General features: G+C 41.8%; 1 protein-coding gene across 2 annotated transcripts in view; it reads right to left on the bottom strand.

Moving 5' to 3' along the window:
* Positions 1-1,547: 1,547 nt before the first annotated feature.
* plppr2b (phospholipid phosphatase related 2b) overlaps positions 1,548-25,893 on the bottom strand; it is a 53,021-nt gene continuing 28,675 nt past the window's right edge. The window contains exons 4-8 of one of the 2 annotated variants that reach the window (XM_020646418.2): positions 10,200-10,320; positions 9,515-9,765; positions 7,468-7,644; positions 6,033-6,179; positions 1,548-5,074 (exon numbers count right to left, since the gene is read on the bottom strand). In XM_020646418.2, coding sequence (XP_020502074.1) covers positions 5,042-5,074; positions 6,033-6,179; positions 7,468-7,644; positions 9,515-9,765; positions 10,200-10,320 — 729 coding nt within the window. In that variant the 3' untranslated portion in view covers positions 1,548-5,041. The remainder of the gene's footprint in view (positions 5,075-6,032; positions 6,180-7,467; positions 7,645-9,514; positions 9,766-10,199; positions 10,321-25,893) is intronic. The other variant, XM_020646417.2, reaches the window with a different exon arrangement.

Genomic DNA, 25,893 nt, shown 5'->3' with positions numbered 1-25,893 from the left:
AAGGCCTAATGTGGGCCAGCGCAGGTCTCAGGAGAAAAACATTTTAAAGTGCTCTTTTCTGTTTTAGCATATTTTTACATTCCTAATGTGCTGTTTGATTTCATAAACATTAAAACGGCTTAATTCTGAAAGGCTCTCTGTGGGCTTGCCTTGTTTTCAGGTTACCATGGTTACACTGCCACCCTGTGGTCAAGGCACATGTCGACAACTGACTTCTCTCAACAGGGTTTCATTCAGTTAATCTTCTCCTACGTCCAAAGTAATAACACTTCATTTTTCTTACAGAGATTTCGAGACAGATTTACTGCAAATGTGCTCCCTTTACGACCAGCTGAGTTAGAATAATTCATACCGACTAATAACACGTGCTGTGCTGTGTTCTACATTCATTCTTCTTCTCTGATATGAAGCTGGGTAATAGCCACTAAGGGGCAGCACTTCACTACAAAGTGTCCTGAGTCTACAGTGAAAAAAAGAATCATTAGATCCAGTTATTCATACTTGAGAAGATGAAATCCTTCCTGCACATTATGCCATATGCTCTTCTGTAAAGCGTCTCGAGATAAAACTTGTTATGAATTGGCGCTGTACAAATAAAGATTGATTTGCTTGATATTTGAGTGAACGGTATATCACAGTTTGTACTGTAAGTTTTATGGAAATGTGACACACCTCCAGTGTTTCATTTCTTCATAGCTCCAACACAGATCATCCAGAAGAGCGAGGAGTTTCTGAAAAGTCACAGTGAAAAAAAAAAAAAAGCAAGAACAATAATGGCTGAATACCATTTTGTTAAATTACAAGTCTCCACCCATTTTAAAAGCCTGACTGACCTGCTACAGAGAACAAAGAAAAGCTAAGTGTGAGTGGAAAATGGTCATGAACCTCGCTTTATCTTGTTTTGTTGACATTATGTGCATCATTTTAAATATAACACTTTAGCATTTACTTTGTTCAATTCCCTTTGTATTTACCTTTTGTTTAGAGATCCAAGTAGAACTGAAGTGGATGCATTAAGATGTTCGTTTTAACCTAATATAGAAACTAATTTGACGTTTTTTCTGATTTGTTTACCACTGTTTATTAAAAGTTGTAATATTTCCATTTATTTCATTGTTGGTACGCAGATCACATCATCCACACCGTGTAAAAGAAAATAAACCTGAGAAACTCATCTGCGGCAGATGCTGTGGCAGTAGCTCAGTCTGTAGAGAACCGGAAGCGTTGCTGGCTCAAGTCCTGGTGCGGACTAAAGCTGGAAAATTGGTCTGGTAGAGGTGCCAGTTCACTTCCTGAGCACTGCCCTTGAGCAAGGCACCAACCCCCCCCGACCAGTCCAGGAGCACTCGCTGTGGGCAGCCCCCTCACTCTGACATCTCTCCATTAGTGCACGTCCATAGGATCCTGACTGTGCATGTGTGTGTACTTCAGCCGATGTGTGTAGCATGTCTCAAGTGTTAAATTGAATTTCCCCTCGTCTTCTTCTTCTGCTACTGAGAATTCAGTTTAATGTAAAAAAAAAAAAAAAAAAAGGTGTACTACAGGCATGTGGCAACATGTGGTAATTGCAATTTATTTTGGTAAATAAATACAAAACAGACATTTCAACATGAAAATAACATTATCTGGACAGTAATGGGGTTTTATACCTCTTCAGTTGTTTACAAAAAAATCGGACTGAAGAGCTTTACTATAGGTAGCCTCAGAGCTATAATGAGCACCTTCTGCTGTAACAGGCAGGCATTGATAGGACGCCTCAGCAGGGGTCCTCCAAAAGGCCTGCTGTTACACACAGGCGCAAGTGTTTAATTATAGCAGCTACGTTTGACAGTTTCACTTCAGAAAACATATTGCCAAATTAACAGTAATGCTGCCGTACGATGTGCTCATTATAAACATACACACAAGCACTCACACACTCACATTCACACACATACACACGGGCTTAATAAAACCAAAAGCATTGTCCTCTTTATATCACCTATTGCTGTCTCTCCTACTACTTTGACCTGTCTGCAGTGTCCTTGTGAACTGAGCAGGACCAAAGCACGTCTCCTAACATCGGCTGAATGCGGTCAGATTTAAGGCTCTCCTTCAACAGCGCTACGTTCAGGCTCCACATCATGTTCCGAGTGAGGTTGACAAAATGTTCGATTCTCTGACACAATCGCCGTTATTTTTAATGCTTGAAAGCATCGAAAAGTGCAGGAGCTTTAAAAACGTCACCTCTTCAATCATATTTTAGAGAGAGTAGTGTCTACGTTGCGCAAATTTGTTGGCATGTTTCAAAACGTTGCCAACATACTTTGAGCAATTTAGAAACATTTTGTAGGAGTGTGCCTGTAATATTTGTATTTAAAACCAAGAAGTTACCCAGACTTGGTTGTCTGGGAGTAGTTTTTTGTGTCCCTGTGTTGTTGAAACAGGTTTCATTATTGTTTGATTTTGACTTTGAAATTCTAATATCACGACAGCCGTAGTTCCTGGACAGCTTCAGACAGCGTCAACTTGCTCACACAGTTCGAACGTAACAATAATGTAGTTTATATACTGTGTAAAGAAACCTATATACTGTACAAAACTATACAAAACTCAGAGGTCTTACCTCTGTGTCACACACTGGTCTGTTGCCACTGGCTTTCTGAAGTCAGTGTGAGGAAAAGACATCCGAGTGAAGCAGGAGAATCTTCTAATAACAGGCGACTACATGAACTGAAGCATCAACAACTGATGCTGTTCAACAAACTCACACAGCAGCTATTGTTCTCTGAAGTCATGCTCAGGACGGAAATATCAGATGCTGCAGTAATGTTGTAATGCTGAGCTCCCCGTCTGTAAGTCATATAAATGTAAGGCATCCAACGACTCATTATCCTTTCACTGACCCGGCAAAGAAAATGAACCACATCCCCCAAGCTGGAAAGCAGGCCTGCAAAGGTCAGTAGGACAGTGCAATACTCTGATGTGGGAGATCTGTGCATATTCCAAAGAACACTTTATATTGTATAACCTACAAGCTAGCCTAAAAGGAAATGTTGGCTAGAAAATAGCTTTAACCCAGTATTGAATCTGGAATATTAACCAAGATGCAAAGAAATGGTAAAGATTGTCATTTGTTTGTTTTTGACTTAATTTCTTTTAGATTTTGTGTTTTTTTTTGCCTTTAATGTAGAGATATGACCCTAGATAGAGTCTGAAATCAGGGAGAGAGAGAGAGAGAGTGGGGAACCACACGTCGGATTGGAACCTGGGCCGACAGCTTTGAGGACTATAGCCTCTGTACATGCTGGGTGATTCTAGATTCTGTTGGAGCCCTAGGCAAAAATGAATTGGGGGCCCCCCCTCCAACCAGCGTTTATCACTGACATGCCTGCTAGTATCCCGACCCATACTCGTTCTCCTTTAGACGGATAATTCCTCTCCCATTTCCTTCGCTCACTTCCACTGACAAACTTTGGTTTTTTGAATCAATAAGGCATGCTACACTTTAGCAGGGCAATGAGAGTGAGCGCTGTCAGATGGGGCCCCGTTTCAGAGTTTTCCTACTCTCATCGGAACATCTGCACATTTTGAGCCACTGCTGTTGTGTAAAGCTTTCCCTTGGGGGCCTGCCTTGCCTGTTGACAAGCAGCACCTCTGTGTACATGGGGCGTGGGCACTAATCAATACAGTACCGACGCCCCCGTTTTTGACTTATTAAGACTACTGTAGAATCTGCTATATGTGTGCAGTATTAAAACCCAAGTACCATTTCCCTTTGTGGACCATAGAGTATATCATAGTGTATCATTTAGTATGGTATTGGGTGGTATCACATTGTATCATATCGGACTCTTTACTAACGACAAATAACAGCAGCATTCGAGCTTCCTGCACGACGTCAGAGGAAAATAGCCACCATGTCAAGAAGATGAATACTTCTCCATAAATCCATAAAAACACAGATTTAAGTGTAAAATAAATAAAGAGCAGGTGATAGGTACTGAAGGTGTTAACAGAAAAGACAAAGTAAGAGTTTAGTGGAAATGAATACAGATGATAAAAAACAACTTTCCCAATATTTCACAGCATGGACGGAAACCTTCAGACATTTAGAAACACACACCTGAATAGTAAGTATATGGAAATGTAGTTCACTTCACTTCACTGAAGGGGATGACTTATCTGATCCCCCGAGACACATGAGTGTCACAAGCACAGCACTTGTGTGTATACTTCCCTCTTCTGTCGCTTCACACAATATACAGCGAGATCATAATGATATCTCCCCCCCCAAATCAAATTAGATACAAACACAGTTTACTGAACGCTTCAAAAGTTCTTCTGTGCTCTTTGTCCCAAAAGTGCTTTCTTCTTCGACGGCTTCTCTTCTTAGCTTTGAGGACAGAAAGGATCTGTGCTATGATACTCGACAGTACCGGCATTAGATGACTTAAAGTTTTTGAATCCTTAAGTCCTTTTCCCCTCATTTTATGTCCTGAGTGTTACAAAAGGGTCTTTTGAGGACGATCATCCAGTGCTTGAGATTTTCTTTGATCAATAAAATACCCACACTGCTGCTGAGTGTTTGAATTGATCGAGTGTTTCATCAAGTCATTCCCAGCCAACAGTCTCGATAGTCACTGTTCGGTCTCGTTTTGGACAACAGGATAAGGAAACAGGACACAGTATTGCTTCAACAGCTCTGGCTTTGATTAGTCTTTCATCGGGTCGTTTTCACCTGAAAGAAAGAGGAGGCCATCTTGGAGGACAAACAAGACAGAAGTGGACGGAAAAGGACATGTATCCATCGTCTACCGATCCTTAGTGGATGACCGAGTCCAGCCATGCTCACCATGTGCACGTGTGCCGGTTCTACCTCCTGTGATTGGTTGGACATTCAGACCTGTGTGGATTTGACTCGTCGGAGAGCACTTCGTCCGTCGGGGTGGGCAAGACAGGATGGGGGTAGTTCAGGGGGCAGGTCTAAACTGCGCTGGTTAGGCAACGTCGCGAGGGAAGGAGCACATCGGGAGGGGTGGGGGACGGGATTGGCTGATGGTCATGTGATCTCAGAATACGGTACCCCTGGAACCTAACAGGAGGGAACAGGACAGAGAGACGTTCAGGAGAGGCGGAGCAGGAGTGTAAGACATTTGAGAAATCATTTTGAAGTTTAAAACCTGAAAGAGAAGAGCAGATAAACTTCACTAGACTGAGACAGGGAGAGACAAGAATGCAAAGTGATGATGTCTAGATGAGAGGGATAAAGTGTATATGACAGAGATGTCAGACAAACAGAAGAATCAAAGACACATCCAGATTAAATGAAACAAGTGAGGACAATAAAGAGTTTAAAAGAAACAACACTGTGAGGTTGAGCAAAGGTGAATCCTATCATCAGCATACTCACAATGACAAACAGTGTTGTAGTGCTCGAGTCAGGCAGTGATTTAGCCATCATATTTGACATGCACTCTAGAGTAGATTTATAAACACTTTAAGATGTTTTTAATTTTCCATTGTCAACTGCACAGCTCCTCCGTTGCACCTTTTGTACATTTTGTGCTTTTTACACTTTTAAATTCTATTTTATATATTTGTAATTACTTCATATATTTTATTATTTAAGTGCCCACTTTTTTTTTTGCTTTATTTCCTTTGTTAACTGTTTTGCACCAATACACCAAGACAAATTCCTTGTATTTGTAAATGGCCTTGGCAATAAAACCCGATTCTGATTCTGATTCTGAACCAAACCGTGTTGGAAGAATCACAATTTTGACGTCATGACGATGCTACATTAGAGGTTTTATGATTACCTGTTGTGGATTTGAAACCATGCAACAAATGTAACGGCAAATCCACCCAACAGCTGTCAATATATTTTCACTTCCGCAACACATATCAACCTGATCAACGTGATTTTCGCATTTCTCAAAGCTAGAATTGGCAAAATATGTTTCCTCACTAGAGGACACCGTTCAATCACAAACAAATGTGCATTTCTTTTATCAAAACTTCTTCCAGAATTTGTTTTCCCCATCCCTTACCTGGACGCCACTTAACTTTTCGAGTGGACTCTCCACGCGGGGCAGGGTGAGGAGGGGCAGCCCCATGGACGGCTCTGGGCGCTGTTGAGGCGGAGGAGAATGCATCGCAAGCTGGGTTGGCTGGAAATTGTTGATCACACATGAAACCTGATAGAGAGAAGAGACAAGAAGGGAGAGATATTTATTCACTGCAGTTCAGAGGTGGTTGATTTTCACAGAAATATTAAGAGAGCGAGAAAGAATGATAATGTGGCTAGATTTATGTGACAAAGAGAAAACCTTTGGTAGCACGTTGATCTTTATAGTAGACACGGACCCTGGTAGATTTTCCAGAAAATGCATAAAGATCAAGATCACCAAGGTGTGCCGTGGTAACGATTCAGATCAGATGAATCAACTTTATGGGTGAAAATAGAGTATGTCTTCTTTTGCCTCAAGCCCCTTAATCATTGGTCCATTCTCAAACCATCGCTCCTGTACTCATACCTGCTAACATTTAGGTTTCAAAGTAAGGGAGGATGGGTGTGTGTGTGTGTGTGTGTGTGTGTGTGTTTGGGGATGGGGTTGGGGTGCAGAAACGCAGAGCTGCACAGTTGGGAGCTGATATGCTGGGTCACATCATTTTTGCCATTGTGCCCTATATTCAAATCTAACCTGCTCACTTTGCAGAATGCGAGGCTACTTCTCAGGTGACTCGTGGTTATTAACTGAAATTGTTCAGTCCAGCTCTGCCTGGTGTTTTCTTTTGTGAGTGTGTGGGAAAGTTGCCCTGACATTTTCAGCTAGCTTGCTCCTACATCCAGCTTTTAGTCTCACCTTTCAGCTTGTGCAGTGTGCAGCTGTGCACACAACCCGTGAAAATCACGTAGTGGGATACCAGGTCGCAGGGGACAGGGGACAGAGTGGTTGAAATATTATGAGGTAGTGGATTCTATCTGTGACGATGATCACAGAAGATGATTCATAGACATTCTGGTTAATTTATTATATTTGAACATGCAATTTGTTATTTATAAAAAGGTCATAGGGCTGTAAAAATCATGTGAATTGCTGTGAAAAATAAAAAGGACAGGAGATGGCCGTGACATGCAGTCTATAGATTTGGTCAAAGGAAGTTAAAAGTGACATTAAAATAAACAGGATGTGAAATATGTTGTAGCGTGTGGTGGTTTGGGTCCGTGACTCTTGGTTTATTTATATTTATGAAGCTTTTTCTCTAGAAGATTGCAAAAAGACAAAGTTCAGTTTGTTTTTTCACAAAAATAATAGGTGACTAATAAGCGCAAAATGAATCTCTTTCAACCATCTTCTTCCACTCCTGTATCCTATCCACCTGTGTTTCCTGCTGTCTTTACCCCTTTCATCTATCCTGTTGTGATCACTGAACCGCTCTCCCTCCCTCTCTGCCCTCCATGGCTCCCTCCCGCCTTCTTACCAAGAAGGCAGCGATGGCTCCTCCGGTGACAAACCCAGCCAGGACGTCATTCCAGTGGTTTCTATGTTCAGTCACCCTCATCACCCCTACCAGCACGGCCAGAGACAGCAGCACCAGGCACAGGGTGGGTTTGGTCAGACGAGTCCCTTTGGTGCGGAACACCAGGGTCACGTACATCTGAAAAACGAAAATAAAAAACAACATGTTATTTTTCTCACTGTGATCTGTAACAGGTGTTCAATCTGCAGGTCTTCAGTGAGACTGCTGAGACAAATCAAACGTTGCTTTCGCCTGAGCAGCCACAAGAGGGCGCCCTCTGCCGCGGTTTCAACACAGCTGAATGATACCAAAAGAAAGCAAAGTGAATGCAGCTTCAAGGTTTGTTTATAATGCTTCTAAAAAAGACAAGGACATGGCATTTTAATGAAAAAATATATAATAGCAGCATTTAAATCAGAACTAAATGTTCATTTTACTTGAATCCTTTATTATGCTGGAGACACACATACATACATTTTATCTCCAGAGAGGAGGATATGTGTTAGAATCATATGATGACTAAGATGTTCCTTCCTTTTAAAAGAATCTGATGTTATTTATGTCCTCTCTTCTTTACCTACGCCAAGAAATGTATGCGTCTGTTGCTGCCTGTTTGTCTAGTCTATCAGTTTGTCTCTTTGTCAGCATGATTATGGAAAAGCTACAGGTTTGTTTTTCATCCAAATTGATTGATGTTAGACCGAGGAGGAACCCATTATATTTTTCAATCTGGATTTGACTCATAAACAAGCGATCCTGTTGACTAAATTATAACGATGAATAGCAGAGCTGATTAACTTAGAAGAAGAAATGTCCTCCTGGTGTCACATAAAGCCACATGACAGACTGAAATCAACACTGATCCTTCTATATGACCAACAAAGGCAAAGCAGACCATCGGAATTATTTCTATGCAGTCATTTTTAATGCCTGTTGCCCCTGACAACCTGTGCCAAATATTTCAAATTCACGACGACACATTAAATGCAAAGCTGAGCTCATGACACTTTAGCTAGACACAACCACAGTTTGTATCTTTAGCAGATCTTGTTATCAGAGGGCAGGAGTGTTGGTCTGCTCTCTCTGTGTGCGCCCACTTGTTTTAGGATAGAATAACAGCGGGTAGTTTTGTTAGAAAAGTTGCTACAACTTGCCGACGAGGCAAACTTGATAAATGACTCATTACATAACATACCACCTGATTATTTAAAAAAAAAAAAATCATTTACTTGGAACGCTTTGAATTAATAATCAGCCATCAATTAGAACATGTTTGACTGCATGGCCTATATCTGCTCTGTATACCATACATACATTATTTAATAAAAAAGTAACTGGACTTGAGCTTCTATAGCGCTTTAGTCTTCTGACCACTCAAAGCCCCTTTACACCGCATGTCACACCTACACATTCACACACTGATGTCAGAGGCTGCTGTGTAATGAGACCATCAGAAGTAACTAATCCCATTCATACACATTCATACGCCGCTGACGAAGCAGCGGGAGCAACGGGGTTAAGTGTCTTGCCCACGGACACATCGGACACGTTGAAGCAGGAGCTGGGGATCAAACCCTCGACCTTCCGGTTGAGAGATGACCGACTCTACCAACTGAGCCACAGCCGCCCCATAATAATCATGAAAAACCTTGGTTACAACTTGTAAAGCCTTTATAACAAATATGCCTCATAATAAAGTATTTGAATTTATTTTACCTCTGGTTTGGTCAAACCGTTGTAAAGCAATAACTTGTCCTGTCCTACTCTTGTCCATTTACGATATGATACACTAGGATGTACTTAATGGTCATGAAAGGAAAATATATTTGTGCTCATTTCTACAGTTCTACTATTAAGTCAAAACAATTAAGCCAAAAAAATTCAAAAGGTATCTGCCTTTTTAGTCTCCCAACACGACCCTGAGGAACCCCATCACACAACATCATCGTACCCCTCCTATGCCCAGCCTCTCTCCCTACACCCACTGTAAGGTAACACGTTTCCTTACCACGGTGTAGACGGCTGAATAAAAGCTGAGCGCTGCATCTTTGGAGGGGAAGGATTTGCGAGCGGACACCACCAGGTACGGGTTTCCTGTGCAGGCGCGGCGCTCTGTGATGTACTGCAGCGGAGACTGGCAGCCCAGAGCTGTGTAGTTTGGTTTGCATGCTGAAAGGAAATGAGGCGTCTGGTTTCCTGTCACCACTTGACCTGCATTGGCGAAGATGGTGGTGGTGAAGAGGCCGAAGGAGTATACACCTGTGTGTGAAGAAAAAAAAAGAGAAGATGGAGGAAGTGAGAGAAAGGGAGGGTGTTGTTTGTAAACCCAAAATAAGTGAATAGTGTCTCTTGTAGGAGTCAAAAAAGAGCAATTGGATGGAAGTTAAATGATGGATGATAACTGTGTGGGAGTGAAAGGCCAGACAGACATAGCCTTTGCTTTTACTCATCACTTTAGGAAACTCACAGCTTAGATAAATAGTGTAATGATGAAAAAGATCAGAGAACGTCAACAGAACAGGACATGAAGAGAAGGGCAGGAGAAATGAGTCCCCAGGAGACCTAAAGGACATGGGCCTCCTCAAAAAAAAAAAAGCACTGATGTAAGTCTTACTGAGACAAACTCATTAAGAGTGCAGAGACTCTGTTCAGTCAAAGCAGAAGAACCTTTAACCTTTAGGACTACAACTGACCCAGAAAGCGTACGATCCTACGGAGGAGAGGGTTGAAGTAACAGCAGTCGGCGGTCACGATGGTCTTCTCCTGAGCTCCCTCCGCCTTCACAAAGAAGGTGGTCACTTCTCCGATCAGAATCTGGGACGAAAGAGAGAGAGCACCACAAACAGTTTAGTCAAACAGAAAGCTAAAAGTGCCATGTTGGAGATTTATCAACTCTCTATCACTGAATATTCTGTCTGTTAAATAGGGTGCCCTGCAAAATTATTTCGAAGTGTTCCTGTCCTCAGCCATGCATCTTTTTTTCAAAAGACATTTTTGCCTTTATTAGACAGAACAGCTGAAGAGAGACAGGAAGTGTTGGGAGGAGAGAGAGGGGGGGGGGGATGACACGCAGCAAAAGGCCGAGGTTGGATTCGAACCCACGGCCGCTGTGATGACGACTACATCCTCTAACATAACCGCGAGGCCAGTTGTTCTCAACTGGTGGGTCTGGACCCATAAGTGGGTCGCGGAGCTGATTTCAGAGAGTCATAGATAAATGTGTACCTGGAAGTCACATGTTTTGTACCGGCTAAGGTCCAAACTGCACTATTTGTCATTCATGAAATCTCATTGGTTAAAAAAACAGAAATTTGGGTCGTGATTTCTCATCAATGAGTCGGTGGAGGGTCCTGAGCGTAGACCAGTTGAGAACCACTGCGCTAGGCTATCCAACGCCCACTCTGCCATGCTTTTTTTGTGGGGTGGCAGTCGCCCACACTCCCTTATCATTTGGCTGATTTTGTGCTGCATTAGCGTATCCAAACATTAACACCTACCATTCACTCTCCTCAGTGGCAGTTAATCAAACTCAATATCTCCTTCTTTCTCTCAGTTTCCCTTTTCAAATTCACAGTTGCTCAATAAAACCATTGCCATCCTTTGATTAATAATGTCATACAGGTTTATAACTTAAAAAGCGAGGATTGGGTTCGCCTGGAATCGGATAAATCAAGCACATCTTTACACAGTTTTTATGAAATATCTCAGAAGGTACTACCTCAAACCTCAATATAAACCTATTATAGCTGTTAAAGTCACATTTTAAGAGCACACATCAAGCCTCTCACAGCCATTCGAGAAGCAGTTTTTAACACTTTAACAAACCAAGCCAAATCAGAAGGACCCTGATCTTTATCGACTGGGAAATAACTCGGCTAAACACAACGGAAACACATTCCTGCACACTTAACCCGTCTGCTGACAGACGCATGCATGGATGAAGGTTACACACTCATACAAAATGCATGGCCCAGAGCGTGGAGCGTGGGACGAGGCTTATGCACTGCTGCTCCCTGCGCTCGGTGTGACAGATGAAGGCTGAGCTTTACACTAGCGCTCGTGTTACAGACAATGAAGCACCAATGTAAGGTTCAGGGAGAGCTGTGGGGCCGGAGTGTCGACATAAATAAGGTCTTTAGAGGATGAGTGCTGTGTGTTTATGCAGCCCTGAGGTTGCCTATGCTACGGGAAGTTGTTCTAGGTTTTGTTTATTGTTTATTAGATATGGCTTTGTGTTTATTTTTTAAGTGTTGTGTTCACTTTCAGGCTTTCCCCCCCCACACACTTGTACAGTACAAAGTTCTTAAGTCTTTATGACAGATGAGGTAGATCATAACCGGAGAGTGGGAAAGAACCAAATAATCTTGCACATTTTTGTTTGTTTGATTTGTTCTGCATAGATGTTTGTTTTCATCTAGATCCGCATGGCAGCAGCTATTCGTCCCGTGGTCAACAGGATTTCCAAAATGTCATTACAGCATGTTATGTACAGCACTGTAATGACATAGACTGCAACAGACTATCAGGTGCTGACCTGTTCTCCTTCCTGGACTTACACCGGTCCAGGGTCAAGAAACGGGTAGGCAACATCACTGCAGACTCCTCCCACCCCAGACACAAACTGTTTAAACTCCTCCACTCTAGTAGGAGCACTGTCCGTCAAAACAACCCAACACAAGAACAGTTTCTTCCCACAGCCTGTCACTTTGATGAGCGCCTAACAGTCACAGAGTGGACTGCATGTGGAATGGTAAGGAGCGTAGTAAGTAAAGTTATAGGGGCATTTTATACCTTTTAACCTGTGTTAAAAATGTCAGCATGTCTTCGAGCATATTTCCTTCAAGGACAACTCTCAAAGGACCGCTCTGAGGTGAGAGTGTACGTGCCAGCAGAGTAAAATCAAAACACGGCTGAAGCTCGGTTTACCCTCCAAGGGAAATCTCACGACAGAAAGAGCAAAAATGTATTTTGTCCTCACTAATCACACATAAGTCCTACCGCACTTCATTGATTTCTACAGAGCGTGTGCGTGATGGGCGAGCTACAACTCGTGTCTCTGGAGCTGGTGGCAGTTTGGCATCTTGGCACTTTTGCTGAGCTGGTGGGCGCCAAAGATAAGTCAGCTGGATTATTGCTATTAAGAAGCACATTTTTACCTCCAGGCTGCTCCACTCTCACATCACCCACTTCCAGTGATGAGAATGACTCCACACTCCCACTGCTGGTACATTTGAAAGGCTGGAAGAGAACTTCATATCAGAGTGTCTGGTTTGGATGTATGTCAGTGTTATATCGTTGAAACAGTGTTCTGATAGGTTTGATTGTTTGGTTCTGAAATTATACATTTTAGCATGATGCTAATGTAGCTACTGTAATATGTTGAACATGTATATATTCTCTGACAACTTTTATACAATAATAACAAGATGACAGGAGTGGAGCAGAGGACTGTACCTCTACCTTACTGACAAAGCTTGTGAAAACCCCTTTTATTCAAATGTGTGGGTTCTTTTTTTCAGTTTTTATCATTACATTTTTTTATTTAGATTTCATTGGGCTAGGACTTTCAGCATCATGTGAACATAGCAGAAATGTTTATCCTGACATGTTGCTTTCAGACAGGAAAATGTGGGTTCATTTATCCTCTCCTGTAATGTCTCCTCTCAGTCCCACAGTGAAAGTTTCCTGAAATGTGGGAGTGTTTTAATGTTCCAGGTGTTGATACGCTCTTAATATGACACATAGGAGCTGTTTTCACATTTTCATTCTCAGGAAATTTTAGAAAATGTCAAGACAACTTGCCCCTGAATCGTGTTAGTATATGTCACTGTGGCAGGACATGAGGTAAAAAAGGTAACGTAATGTTTTCAAGATATCCGAGATGGCGGGCCAAGCAAATTCTGACGCTGGACGTATTGAAGGTATTTACAGTGTAAATCTCCTTTTCAGCAGAATTGTGTAAAACCGCAGAGATATGTGAGGGTAGAACAGCATCCAAAGATGTCTGCCTGTCGCCATCTTGTTTTTCAGCAACAACAAAAATACAAGAATGAGCGCACCCCTGCAGACATGCGAAACAGAAAAGCGATATTGCACATGACACCTGGCAGAGAGCTCAACCTGAAAGATTTTTGTGCATTTCGAAAAGATGGTCATTGTTGGACAACGTTTCTTTTGGTCAATATATTGAATTAAACTATATACAGCTTACTGATGTACTCATTGAAACCTACTCCAGAAGATCTGTGAGTAAGAGTGTCTGATTGACCATATAAATTGATATATCCACAGTAGCTGTATGATATTTACCATTAAAACTGGACTTAAAAAACTCACCATCTTTCATTTTTTATTGTTATTTGAATGCTTACAAAGCCAGAGAGACCTTCTACAATTCTACAAAATCACTTAGCAGACGCTTTAATCCAAAGCGACGTACATCAGAGAGTAAGTACAACACAAGCAAGGATCTAAAAAAAAAAGGGAACAATGCCAGTAAGAGCAAACGATCAGCTTTGAGTCTGATTGGACACACAGGTGCTGACAGGAAGTGATCAGAGGCAAAGCACAACATTGAGGGCAGTTCTTGAGAGCTCTAATCAGTATAGAAACCATCTTATAAGTCGTCGTTATCAAACAAAAACCATCGTCACAACCATCATCATCATCAATAATGTCGAGACCATCATCATTAAGTTAGTAGGTATTCATCAAAGAGCTTTTTCTTAAAGGTGCAGAGGGACTCTGCAGATCGAATGGAGTTTGGAAGTTCATTCCACCACCGGGGGGCGACAGAGAAGAAGAGTCTAGTCAGCGTCTTAGGACCCTGTTGTGAAGGTTGGATCAGACGCCTTTCATTGGCAGAGCGTAGTGGGCGGGAGGGAGTGTAGACCTGGATCAGAGAGTTAAAGTAAGGAGGAGACGTTTTTGTCGCTGTTTTGTAAGCGAGCAGCAGAGTTTTAAATTGAAACATGAAAATTAGGCTTCTGGAAAAAAAACAAGACCTCCCTGTGACTTGAAAGGGAAGAGATGCTAACTGGGTTTAAAATGGGTTACTTCCAGTATCCTGCAGCAACAAAATATATTCTTCTATTTTGCCTATCTGGTTAAGGTTTCTGTGTGTAATGGAAATTGGAGCAATCGTTTTAATTAACATTCATAAGCAAGGTGAAGTAATAAGCTGTTTTCATAGCACTGAGAGTGAAAACTTTGGGAAATAGCAAAGCAGCCTTCCTACAATTCTTTCATCTGGATTTGTGGTATAAATCTGGATCTAAGCATCATAGAGTTGTGCCATTATATATTTAAGGAACAAGAGCACTACAAGACTCAAACAGCATGATGAAAGTGTTTTTACAACAGAAAATGTTGTCGATTTTAAAGTAAGATGGATGTGCGCTCTCATCCAGGCTCATGTTTTAAACTCGGGCAAGGAGAGTGCTGAATAAACTGCAACTGTCTCCATGTATTTCTGGGAGATGCTCTTGTGAAGTGAGTGTGGGAGAAGAGGAGGAAGAAGAGGAGTGGAAGAGACAGCATTCACTGATGATCGTCAGCTTGCAGCCAAGAGGACAGAAGGCAGAAGAGACTTGTAAATGCTGTTGCTGGCAATTAGTCATCTTGAAACCCAGATTACAGATTAAGCAAAGAGGCTGATTGCAACATAATTAAAACTCTCAAAGGCTCATATTGAACTCGCCAAATTGGATTAAACAGCTGGGTGTGCAAGTGTCTCAGAGAATCTTCATGAATAACCTAAAGAATTACAACGATCTCTAATAAATCTAGAGTTGAATAAATCCGTGTTGAATGTCTACAACACACACGCATACATAAATAATGTGCAAAGATTTATATTCAAATGTGATTTAGTTGAAGTAGACAAAAGTGTCTCTGACATTTTCACATCTGGTTTATTTCCTATTTGACATAGTAGTTGAAGGAAGTATAATTGAAGTATATTGCTGATGAGAGCTTCCTCAATTTTAATTTTTACCACCAATGATTCCGATACATGTAAAAAAAAAAATGACCACAGACTAATTAAAATCTTTGTAGCAAGTCTAGCACACACTCTCCATGTCATAGTCTATGTTAAGATATGGCCGTAGTGTCAGTGACATCACCCGTTGGTGTCAGAAGAGGTATTATGAGGCCTAATGATGGCATATTTCCATATTGGAAATAACTTCAGGCTAATCAGGAAGCAGGTAAAGAGGTGGAGTTGAGGTGAGACAAAAGAATACCCTGGTTGCTGAATCATGACCATTTAGCTCGTGTAGCTTGTCATCCAGCAAACTTACTCCAAAAGACAACACCAACAAAGCCGGCAGTTTAAGGTCAGTAACGGGATTTGAAGTGAAGTTAAACAAAGCCTGAATGAAAACAGCCACAACATGCCCGTCAGTCCGTCAAATCATCGATGCCCATTATTTTTTCCCAATGATGCTTAACTCTAAACCTTAAAATAATCCAAAAACAACAAAAAAAAAAAGGAGCACACTCGACAGTAAACATGATTTCAGGTGCACGACCGCAACAAGACTAAAAAAGAGACAGAAAAGTCAGCACACAAATGTCCTTTAAGTTTCCTTTGTCCAGGTAAGAAGAGCAAAACAACAACGGAAGTGTTTCAGCACTCGGCCTTCATCAGCGTTGAAGGCCTAGTGCTGAAACGCATTAGGAATAAATAACTTTATATCTTATACATCTTATTTATAAGTTTATCTTCCTACTCCTTTTCAGGCATGCAGAATGTAATATAGGAGAGGGATGGTGAATGAAGGATTTTCCTTTTCTTTCTTTTGTTGTCTATTTGTTTTCTATATTATTATATTATATATTTATGTTCAAAATAAAGACATCAATCGATCAATTAAGCTGTATATTTCGAGATAAACATACTTGATAAGCTACGAGCTACAGTCAGACAACATCTAACATTAGCATCCAGCCTTTTTCTAGCTGTTATTTTTACTGTTTGCTGGGAAGTGGCTGAAGTATCACCTGAGTTACTTGATACAATAGGAAATGTGTAAATTCCAGGCCGACTTCATCTTTCCTACCCAAATCTAGCTACAAACAATAACCAGCGTAGCTCGATTGAGGACGTTGAACGCTAACATAAGGTGGTGACTAACTGTAGCTGATGGGTTGTAAAGATGTTTTCCTTTTAAATATGGCCCCATGTTCATGTTCCTCTCCATTTTCTCTTTTCGTCAGTCTTTCCAGTTTATTACTTGAGAAGTAAAGAAATGATAAAAATGGCTGCATTGATTCTACTTTCAGCCTGTTATACCGTGCAACATAACCCCTAATGTGAGTTTCACGTAGAAATGGCTCCAGTGTAAATAATGTGTTAGTAAGGTGAATGCAGAGCGACTGAAGGGCAGTTCAGAACAGAGGGAGGTTGTTTATGATGCTGACTTCAACGGCTGCTGGTGTGTCTGCTGCTCTCAGCACATTAAAGCTGTTAGTGATTCATTTAAAGACACAGCTCAATCTTATACCATTAGACGCTTAATGTTCTTGTTATTCCTTCTCTCACGTTTTCCTTGCTGCTTCTCACTGACATGGAATTGGTTGCCGTGCTCCTTTATCATTCACTCATTAACTTTTCTTTCCCAACGACTCCCAGGCTAATGTGTTCGCACGGCAACTTTTGACGGTGATGGGCTCCCGCAGAGCTCTTCTACGCTATATTTCTGCCACAGCCTTGTATTTCCAAAGATCCAGTGTCGATACTAATCGCTTCTCACATTGATTTCACTAAAAAGGTTGCTTCCTGCTGCTTCACCGAGCACCTAATTAAATCACAATGAAAGGTCTGAAACAGGAATCAAATGTATTCTGATAGCACTGGGCTTTGACAGCAACATTGGTCCAGTAGAGCAGCTTGTAATTTCAAGGTCTCTGGGCAGTTTTCAAAACTTGTACAGGGGAGATCTAAAAATCCTTTGGCCTCTGACTCAATACGAGGGCAGAGCTTGTGGATTTTGTTCTGCAGATTTTTCATGGCTGTTCTGTGGTTAATTCAACATCAAAGGTAGATATTATACTACTACACACTGCATGTCGTTTAAGCAAACATTTACTTTCTTTAGAGCTTAAAATTATCTTTCCCGGAACAAAACCAAAAAAACGTATGTCTGCTTTTTTTAAACAAAAAATATATATTTAACCAGACTAGAAATACCCAAAATGTGGCGATATGATGTATTAAATAACCAAAAAAACACCTTCTCAACTGACATGAAAATCTTTACATTTTGTTATAAGGCCCCTGAACCTCTCTTCAGATATATTCAAAGACAGGATGGAAACAGGATAACAAGAAGCACGGTGAATGGAAACTGTAACATACGACAACATAGATCTACATCTGGACAATCACCTTTCACAATCAAAGGTTGTAAACTCTGGAACATATCACCACCTGAACTAAAATTGATCTCAGACTTAAAAGTCTTTTACAAAAAAATGCTGGCTGACCGCCGGTTCAAGTCCTGGTGCAGCCCAAAGCATGGAATTTGGTTTAGTGGCTGGAGAGGTGCCAGGTCCCTTCCCTGAATACTGCTGAGGTACCCTTGAGCAAGGCATCAACCCCCAACAACTCCGGCCCTGTGTACTCTGACATCTCCCCATTAATACATGTCCACAGGTGTGAAATTCAGACCTTTGTGTGTGAGAAGCTTGAGTGTAAACCAGAATTTCCCCTCTGGATTTATAAAGTATGTAAAATAAATAAATAGATAGATATATATTGTTTGGTTGTATGGTTTAAAATCAAACATGTAGCCACCCTGTCAGGCTTTGTGTCTGCATGCTTTCATTCAGACACACACACACACAGCTCCTTTTCTGCAGAACTTCAGTTAAACTGCAGAGATACGTCAGGGAAGAACAGCATTTGACATTTTCTACTGCACTCCAAAGATGTCTGTCTCTTGCCATCTTGTGTGTCGGCAATCACAAAAACACAAAGTACAAGGACAGACATTCAAAACAGAAAAGTGATATTTCACATGACACCTGGCAGAGCGCAACAAAAAGATTGTTTTTGTCCGGAATACAGGCAGAGGGTCAGGTGGGTCATGAGAAAGTTAATGAGAAAAACACAAAAATATAGAAAGTGTGTATGCATGAGTTTGAGCTTCAGTGTGTATGGTAAGGTAGTAAAAGTATAATTAAGAGATAGAAGAACAGGACAACAACGGGAGATTGGGAGACAAGCCTTCACGGCGAGGAGGAAGATCAGATAGCCTGACGTTCAGCAATCCTGAAATGCAAAACACAACAGATTTTCCAGCACATTAGTCCGCCTCTAATGGAGGGGAAGATGGTGGGAGTATTTTTGAGGGTTAAGTGGATTCTTTGAGCGGTGCACATGGGGACTGTTAGTGGTGTGCCAGCACAAAGCCCGCAGCAAAATACACCCTCTTATTCATGCTGAGGTGTCTGCTGCTGTCGCACTGCACATCATCAAACGGGCACTTTTTAGGACTACAGTGGCCAACCGTGCATTCACAAAAACACTTCAAAGCCTAAAACACACAAATCTTCTTTTTTGACAGGGCCTGGTTGAAATGAGGACAATTCTCTTTGAGTAAGACTTTGAAATTCATTTAAAACAGATGTTGCGCTCTGGTTAGGGAAATAAAAAATGCATCCACTTTTGAGATATTTCACTTTGGATAAGAAAAGGGGCTGTGAAAGTCAAGAAGTTGCCAGAGAGATGTATTTCTTACATCTAAAACATCTAAGCGTATGAAGCAGGTATTTGAGAGTTGCCTGTGGGTTCGACGTTAACTTTTAAACTGTATTTTTTTTTCAAGTGGAAGGAAAAGTTTTTCACTCTACTGGTATCAACTGGAACAAGGTGAAAACCACTTGGCAGCCAATTAGTGTTGAGCAGATTCTGACAGCGTTCTGGAGGCAATTTTGTGTGTTTTTAAGTCCACTTTTCCCATGTCCCGGGATAGTCAGAGGGAAAGGAGAGATGTCAACTAATCAAAGCGGGTGCTGCGATTAGATTTCAGTCAAGCGCTTGTGTGAAAGGGAAGAGAGAAAAAAAGTGTGAGGAAGGAGAAAGGAGAAGACAGCGAGGATGAAATAGGGAAAGATCGAGTAGGAGGGAGTAAAAAAAAAAAAAAGGAGGAGTTGGTGGAAATTGAAAAAGAGGACAAGAAAATGGCTGTTGAAGGGTGAGCCACACCTACTGTCTTCTCCTGCCTCAGATCACAAAGATAACACGGCCTTCGCTGTTGAAAAAGAAGGTGTGAGAAAGCTGTAAATAAGAGCTTTTCTTCAAGAGGAACTCTGAAGTTTTTCATTTCTGACAACTATGGAGATAAAGTTGAAAGCAGAGTGTGTGGGAATAGAGGTGGAACTGAGACTGTGGAAGAAACTCGGGAGGTTGAGTGGGCCTTAATTGGCTTTCTTTCATTTTCTACCTTTTGTGACAGGGTGACAGTAAACTGTAGAAAGTTGCTTTTACTTTGTGTGCATGGCTTCATACTGTGAGTGTGTGTGTGTGAGCGTGTGTGTGTGTGTGTGTGTGTGTGTGCGTCTTGTTTGTTGCAAGATGACAATGACGTTTAAAAGATGGGAAACAATGAAAAAAAAAAAAACATTGACAGGTTGATTCTATCACATAATGATGCTTTTCAGATGAAAACCTGATTTTCAAAGAATTGGTGGGGAGAGCTCTGACTGGACTGACAGGGAGGGGAAACAGGTGTTCTTCTCATTTTCTAGGCCGTCGCTCAAGCGTAACTTTCAATTTGCAACCCCTGAAGGAATACACGAACAGATTTCAACACGGCATCAAATCCCATATTCAAATGAACCATGCCACACTTTAAAAAGAAGAACACAAGCATGCAGAATAGCATACTATACGCACGCATTGTGTGTGATGAGTAACGGCGATCAGAGCTGAAACAAGTGATGCGGCATTAAGTGCCGGTTTGACGTCACAACATATAAAAAGAAAGTTAAGCTCGAGGGGGGAGTGTGGAAGTTTCATGCCAGTGTCTCCGCGCATTTCAAACAGATGTTTCGAAAAATTCTCTCGATCGTCATTAAGAGCTTGAGGATATTATGATAATACACTAAATTTAGATACGCAATAAAACCATGAATTGCCACACTGTGAATCACTTCCGTGCAAAATCCCTTATCTTTGTTCTTCTTATGGATACAATGCGTGTCTCAGTGGAAGTCTTTTGTACCTACGCACCTCCTAAACATGATGTCACACCGACTGGAAGCAGAAAGACGTTATAACAGAGTCGACATAGAGCTTCTGCAAATATCACATGACATTTGTTGACATTGCGAGCCCAGTGCTCTACTTTCAACACACACAGCCTTCTCTCACACACACCAGAGATGGTAACCATGACGATTTAGCTGCTTCAGCTTCATCATCACCCACACTCTCTCTCCATCGCTCTGTCTCACCCTGCTTGTTTTTTTTTTAATTCTGTTTCGATCATTGCCGGGCAGCTTTCCCAAGTCTTTGTGGAGGAGAAACTAGGCTACCAAAAACATCTTTGTTTTTTGTTTTTTCCCAAACGTAAATGGGTCTTTTCTTGCCTCCTTTGTTTCTCTCTATCTTTCTCCCGCAGTTCAGATCCTGTTACTCTGTAAGGTTTAAACCGTGTTTTGACGTATGACCCGGTACATCCTCCTCTCCCCTTCTTTTCTTGTCTCGTTGCATTTTCCTCTTTCCTTCAGTCTACCCCTCTCTGCCCTTATCTTGCTAACTACCTATCAGCCTCTCTACACATCCTCATCTTCTCTTTTTCTCCCTGCAAGCTGTGATTCCTTTTTCCCTTTTGCCCTCCGTCACAGAGAAACAGAAGGATGCTGGATCAGTGTGTGGAGAGACCTCGCAGCTCATCTAACAGTAGTTGGGGTATGAGTGTACGTCTGGATTAGGGTTTTCATCTGTGGGTTAGAGCATGTCTTACAGGCTGTCACAATGGGAGTGGAGAACCGGTCAGGCGTATCGACATGGGGCTGCATGGCCTGCTGTCTTCAGCTCTCAATCCTCCAGCCGGGGTGATTGGCAGTGGCAGGATAAAGCTGTGATTATCCCCCTTTTATCCCTGCCCTTTGTCACTGCTCCCACTCATAAGCACAACTGCTGACACACTCATGTCTGTCTGTCTGCCTGTCTGTCTGTCTGACAGTCTCTTTTTCACACACACACACACACACACACACACACACACACACACACACACACACACACACACACACACACACACACACACACACACACACACACACACACACACACACACACACACACACACACACACACACACACACACTGTGTTGTTTGGATAGGCATTACAACTTACTTTGAGGAGTTTATAACTGGTTAAAAAAACATAGTGGTGGAAACGAGGCTGAAGAGGCTCCATGATGTCATGCTCTGCATCTCTCCCAGCCATGGGAAGAAGAAAACCGATCACCTCACAGATGATTGGTTGGGGTGTGCAGAGACCAGAAGAAGAGTCTGAGAGTGATACAGATCTTTCCTCAGCTCTATGATTCCTCCAAATCCTCTTCTGTCTGTCATATGTGACTCCATTATTCATGAAGGATTGTCCCGAGGCTTAACCAGATACCAACTTCTGCCCAATTTGCATATTGGCATTGGACTGTATGTGTGTGTGTGTGTGTGTGTGTGTGTGTGTGTGTGTGTGTGTGTGTGTGTGTGTGTGTGTGTGTGTGTGTGTGTGTGTGTTAGCGTGCATGTTTGTATGTATATAAATACTCCCCCAGCATGTGTGATAAAATACAAGGCTGATGATAACTGCAATCACATTGAAAATGTCAGAAGAAACGGATGATTAAACTGAACTCTACCTCCTGTTTCATGATCTTACAGACACGCACCTCATCAGCCTTACTTTGTGTCCATATGGGGGAGCGTGTGATTGTACGAAATGTGTGCGTTGGTGATTTCTTTTATGCTGCTTATCAAAGATGACAGCTCTGATTATAATAACAATGGAGGGAAAATAAAGAACAAAAAAAATGGCGAGAACGGAGAACAGGAAAAGCCCAGATTTACTGAACAACATAATTTGCTAAACATTAGCATAACAAAAGAGCAGTGAGAGAGCATGATTGGAGCTGGAAGACTCACCTACAGCCTCCCCACCACTCCAATCATGTGTGTCTACCTCAAACACGTACGTAAGTAAGACGCAGATTCAAGTGTTCTTGACAGAGAGTGGAAGAAAAGTGCCAGCGGCTACAGGTAGATTTGGCATTTCAATATTTTTGTTCCGAGGTCTAATCAGGAGGATTGGATTTTGTGATATTGCTGCATGTTGTCACAGCAGCTGGAGGGGAAGCTTTGTGGATGGAGAAGAGATGTTTTTTTTTAAAAGCAAAATCCACCAGGGCTCAGTCATGACGCATTCCTTATATTACAGCTAATTTAGTATTGAAATGAGTAATTTTAATGAAATGGTACAATCAGCACAGGGTAAGAAGGTGGAGGGAGTCCAACTTTGCTGATTTTGACTGTTGACTATTATTTCACACCAACAGAGTTACATTTGAAGGGAAAAGTGGAAAACAAGAGGGTCCTTAAGGGATGGAGAAATCCATTATTTTTAAGCTGCTGTGCCGAGTAAAAACCAAAGAAAATTTGAACAAATTGCAACCAATTTTGCCAACGTGAGATTGCATCTACTGGGTACTCCGCCGAGCTACCATCAGTCCATCCATTGCTTATCTCATTGGGGGTTGTGGGGGGCCATGGCTAACCATTGGGCCCCTATGCAGCCTACCAAGGTTCTGTTGCAGTCTATCATAAGTGTGCATAAATAGAATAATGATGACTGCATGGGTCAATAACTTGTGATTTTATGGGCTACTTTTGTTGTAACTGTGTTAGTAATCCTTTTCTACACAGAGGGAAAAAAAACACAGTGATCCTCTTTGTCTATCAGACTTTATTATCTTTCTGCCCTCTGTTCTACTGAAGTTGTTGTTATCAGAGAAGCTGCTATCTCCGTCTCTTCTGCAGAGCATTTCTACCAGCACATCTGTTAACATTTGGCCGGAAGCGGTTTAACTCTAGACACCAGAAAAATCTGAGATTTGCTGTTAATATCATTCATTTTAAAGCTGTTCTCTGAAGACGAATTCCACTGTGAAAATAAGGCTTTGATCACTTCCGGCAACTGATAAGACTTCATGCTATCTTTGTTTGTAGTTATTTCTAGTAATAAAATGAACAACATAAAAAATAAATATCTTACATGACAAGGAACCAGTTTCAGTTCAGTGGAGGGCAAAGAGAATCACCTCCCTTAGCATCCTGCAAATATTCAGCCTGTGTAGGTTCTCAGTCATCAAGGTCATGGTAAATAAACCATAAACATGTTCACAGCCTGGTTCAAAAAACAGTTTTGGTTTGGATACTGTATGTCTTTATCTGCTCAAACTGTATGGGGGATTACTTTTTAAATAACTTCTGTTTGGATTTTATGAAGGATAAGAGTTGTGCATAATTAGGGGCGTGACTTAGAGTCTTTAGGCCCTGCATCAGCGCCACCTCTTCTCCTGTTACTAGGTTGATCAATGTTAGAGGTTGAGACAGCATTTTAAAGAAAACTACCCTTCAGTATCCAATGGGGGACGTTACTGAACTTGGATTGAACTCCCATCCTTCCGATTCAGAGACACCCAACTTTACCACTGAGCCACAGACACCACTGCTCCTCTTTGATTCAACTATTGCCCCTTTTCATCGCTCCATGCTCAGGTGTGAAAACACGCTCAGTATTAAAATAAGGCTTTGATCACCTCCAGCATCTGTTTGTGAAGATAGGACAGCGATGACAACACAATGAGTTTCATTGTGTATCAAGGGATTTTTGCTTGATAAACTCTGGCATGACTGGATGATATGGTCTGCCTCTCTGGTTTGCCTAATACCCCATCTTTCTGTCACATGGAGCTGCATAATGCATGAAAGCTCTTCTCGAGGTTTAACAGTAGCTGCCAAAAAACATGCAATGACTCTTCCCCCCCCACATTTTTTTTTCTCCCTGGTGTTTCTGTTCACACGCCTCTGTTTTGTAATTTGTCTCTCTCCTCCTCGCATTCTGAACTCTCGCTGTCTGTGCTCTCAAAGAGCGCCCTCGCTTTGCCTTCTCGTACCGTTTGAGAGGCTTATATTTAGCAGCATTAGCGAGGTTCTCCCCTGGGCAAACGTATTTAGCATTACGCTTCTGACCCAAAAAGGTTGCGACATAAAACTCTACATTCAAAACTTCACTTGTTTGAGGTTTTGTATTGAGGTTCCTATTTCTTCTCATACACCTGAACAATGAATACGCTAGTTGAGCTAAGTTAAACTGAACTTCACCCGTTCTGTTAAGCTAGCTCGGTGTGATCATTAGCCTGAGTGCTAAAATGAATGGTGATGGGTTGGCGTGTGTGTTTTATGTATAGTTTATGCACCGGTAGAGCTTTTTTTGGGTGTTTCTGCGATGACATATTAGCAACAGTTTTGGAGAGTCACAGAGATTGCCTGTAGCCATTCTGGGTAGCTCTCAGATCCCGGCTCTAGTCAGACACACGCACACAAACACACATATCGACTCCCACCTGCACACGCAGAATCCGCTTTCTGTGGAAGTGTAGGAGAAGATGTGCGGCGTCATCCGCCCACACGCTCACCTTCACTGATGCACCGAAACTCGGCAGCATATTTGCCGAGTACCACACAAGTGGCTCTACTTTGCTCACCCTCTCACTTCCTCTCTCTCTTTGTCTCTGCATGCCTGACACACACACACACACACACACACACACACACAATCTCACTCACAGCGTTCTGCTCTTATTTTAAACGATCAACCACATCAGTTCTCAAATGGTGTTCAGCTCTGATGTGTATTGTTCAGATCTTACAGGTGCAGTTTGACGTGAAAGCCCTCAGAGATCCCTGCTGCTTTTCAACATTGTCAGTCAGACCTTTTTTTTGGGATCAGGCCCAGGAGACTTGAAGGATACTGTTTTAAACCAGAAAGCTGAAATGTTCATCATGGCATCAGGAAGCTGCAATGTGTAGAATCTGAATCATTTGACTTTCTTTTGCCTCAGATTTTCTTACTATGCATAGTCAACAATACCTGATCACATCTGACGCTATCATCGTAGCTGTCCAACCCAAAATGTATGAGGGAGAAAATGTGCCAAACATGAAGTCAGTAACAAATCCGCAAAGTCCACTTTCTTGGCTAATCTCAGAGATGTGGACCAGTACGCCAGTGCCCGACTTCTGTCATGGGATAAAATGTGGTCATATAATCCAAATGTAATCTCGATTATCTACCAGAGAAATGT

The sequence above is a fragment of the Labrus bergylta genome, chromosome 1 (assembly GCF_963930695.1).
Source record: "Labrus bergylta chromosome 1, fLabBer1.1, whole genome shotgun sequence".
In the NCBI taxonomy this organism is placed as follows: domain Eukaryota; kingdom Metazoa; phylum Chordata; class Actinopteri; order Labriformes; family Labridae; genus Labrus; species Labrus bergylta.
Note: the sequence above shows the minus strand (reverse complement) of the source record. Positions and strands in the feature narration are given on the sequence as shown.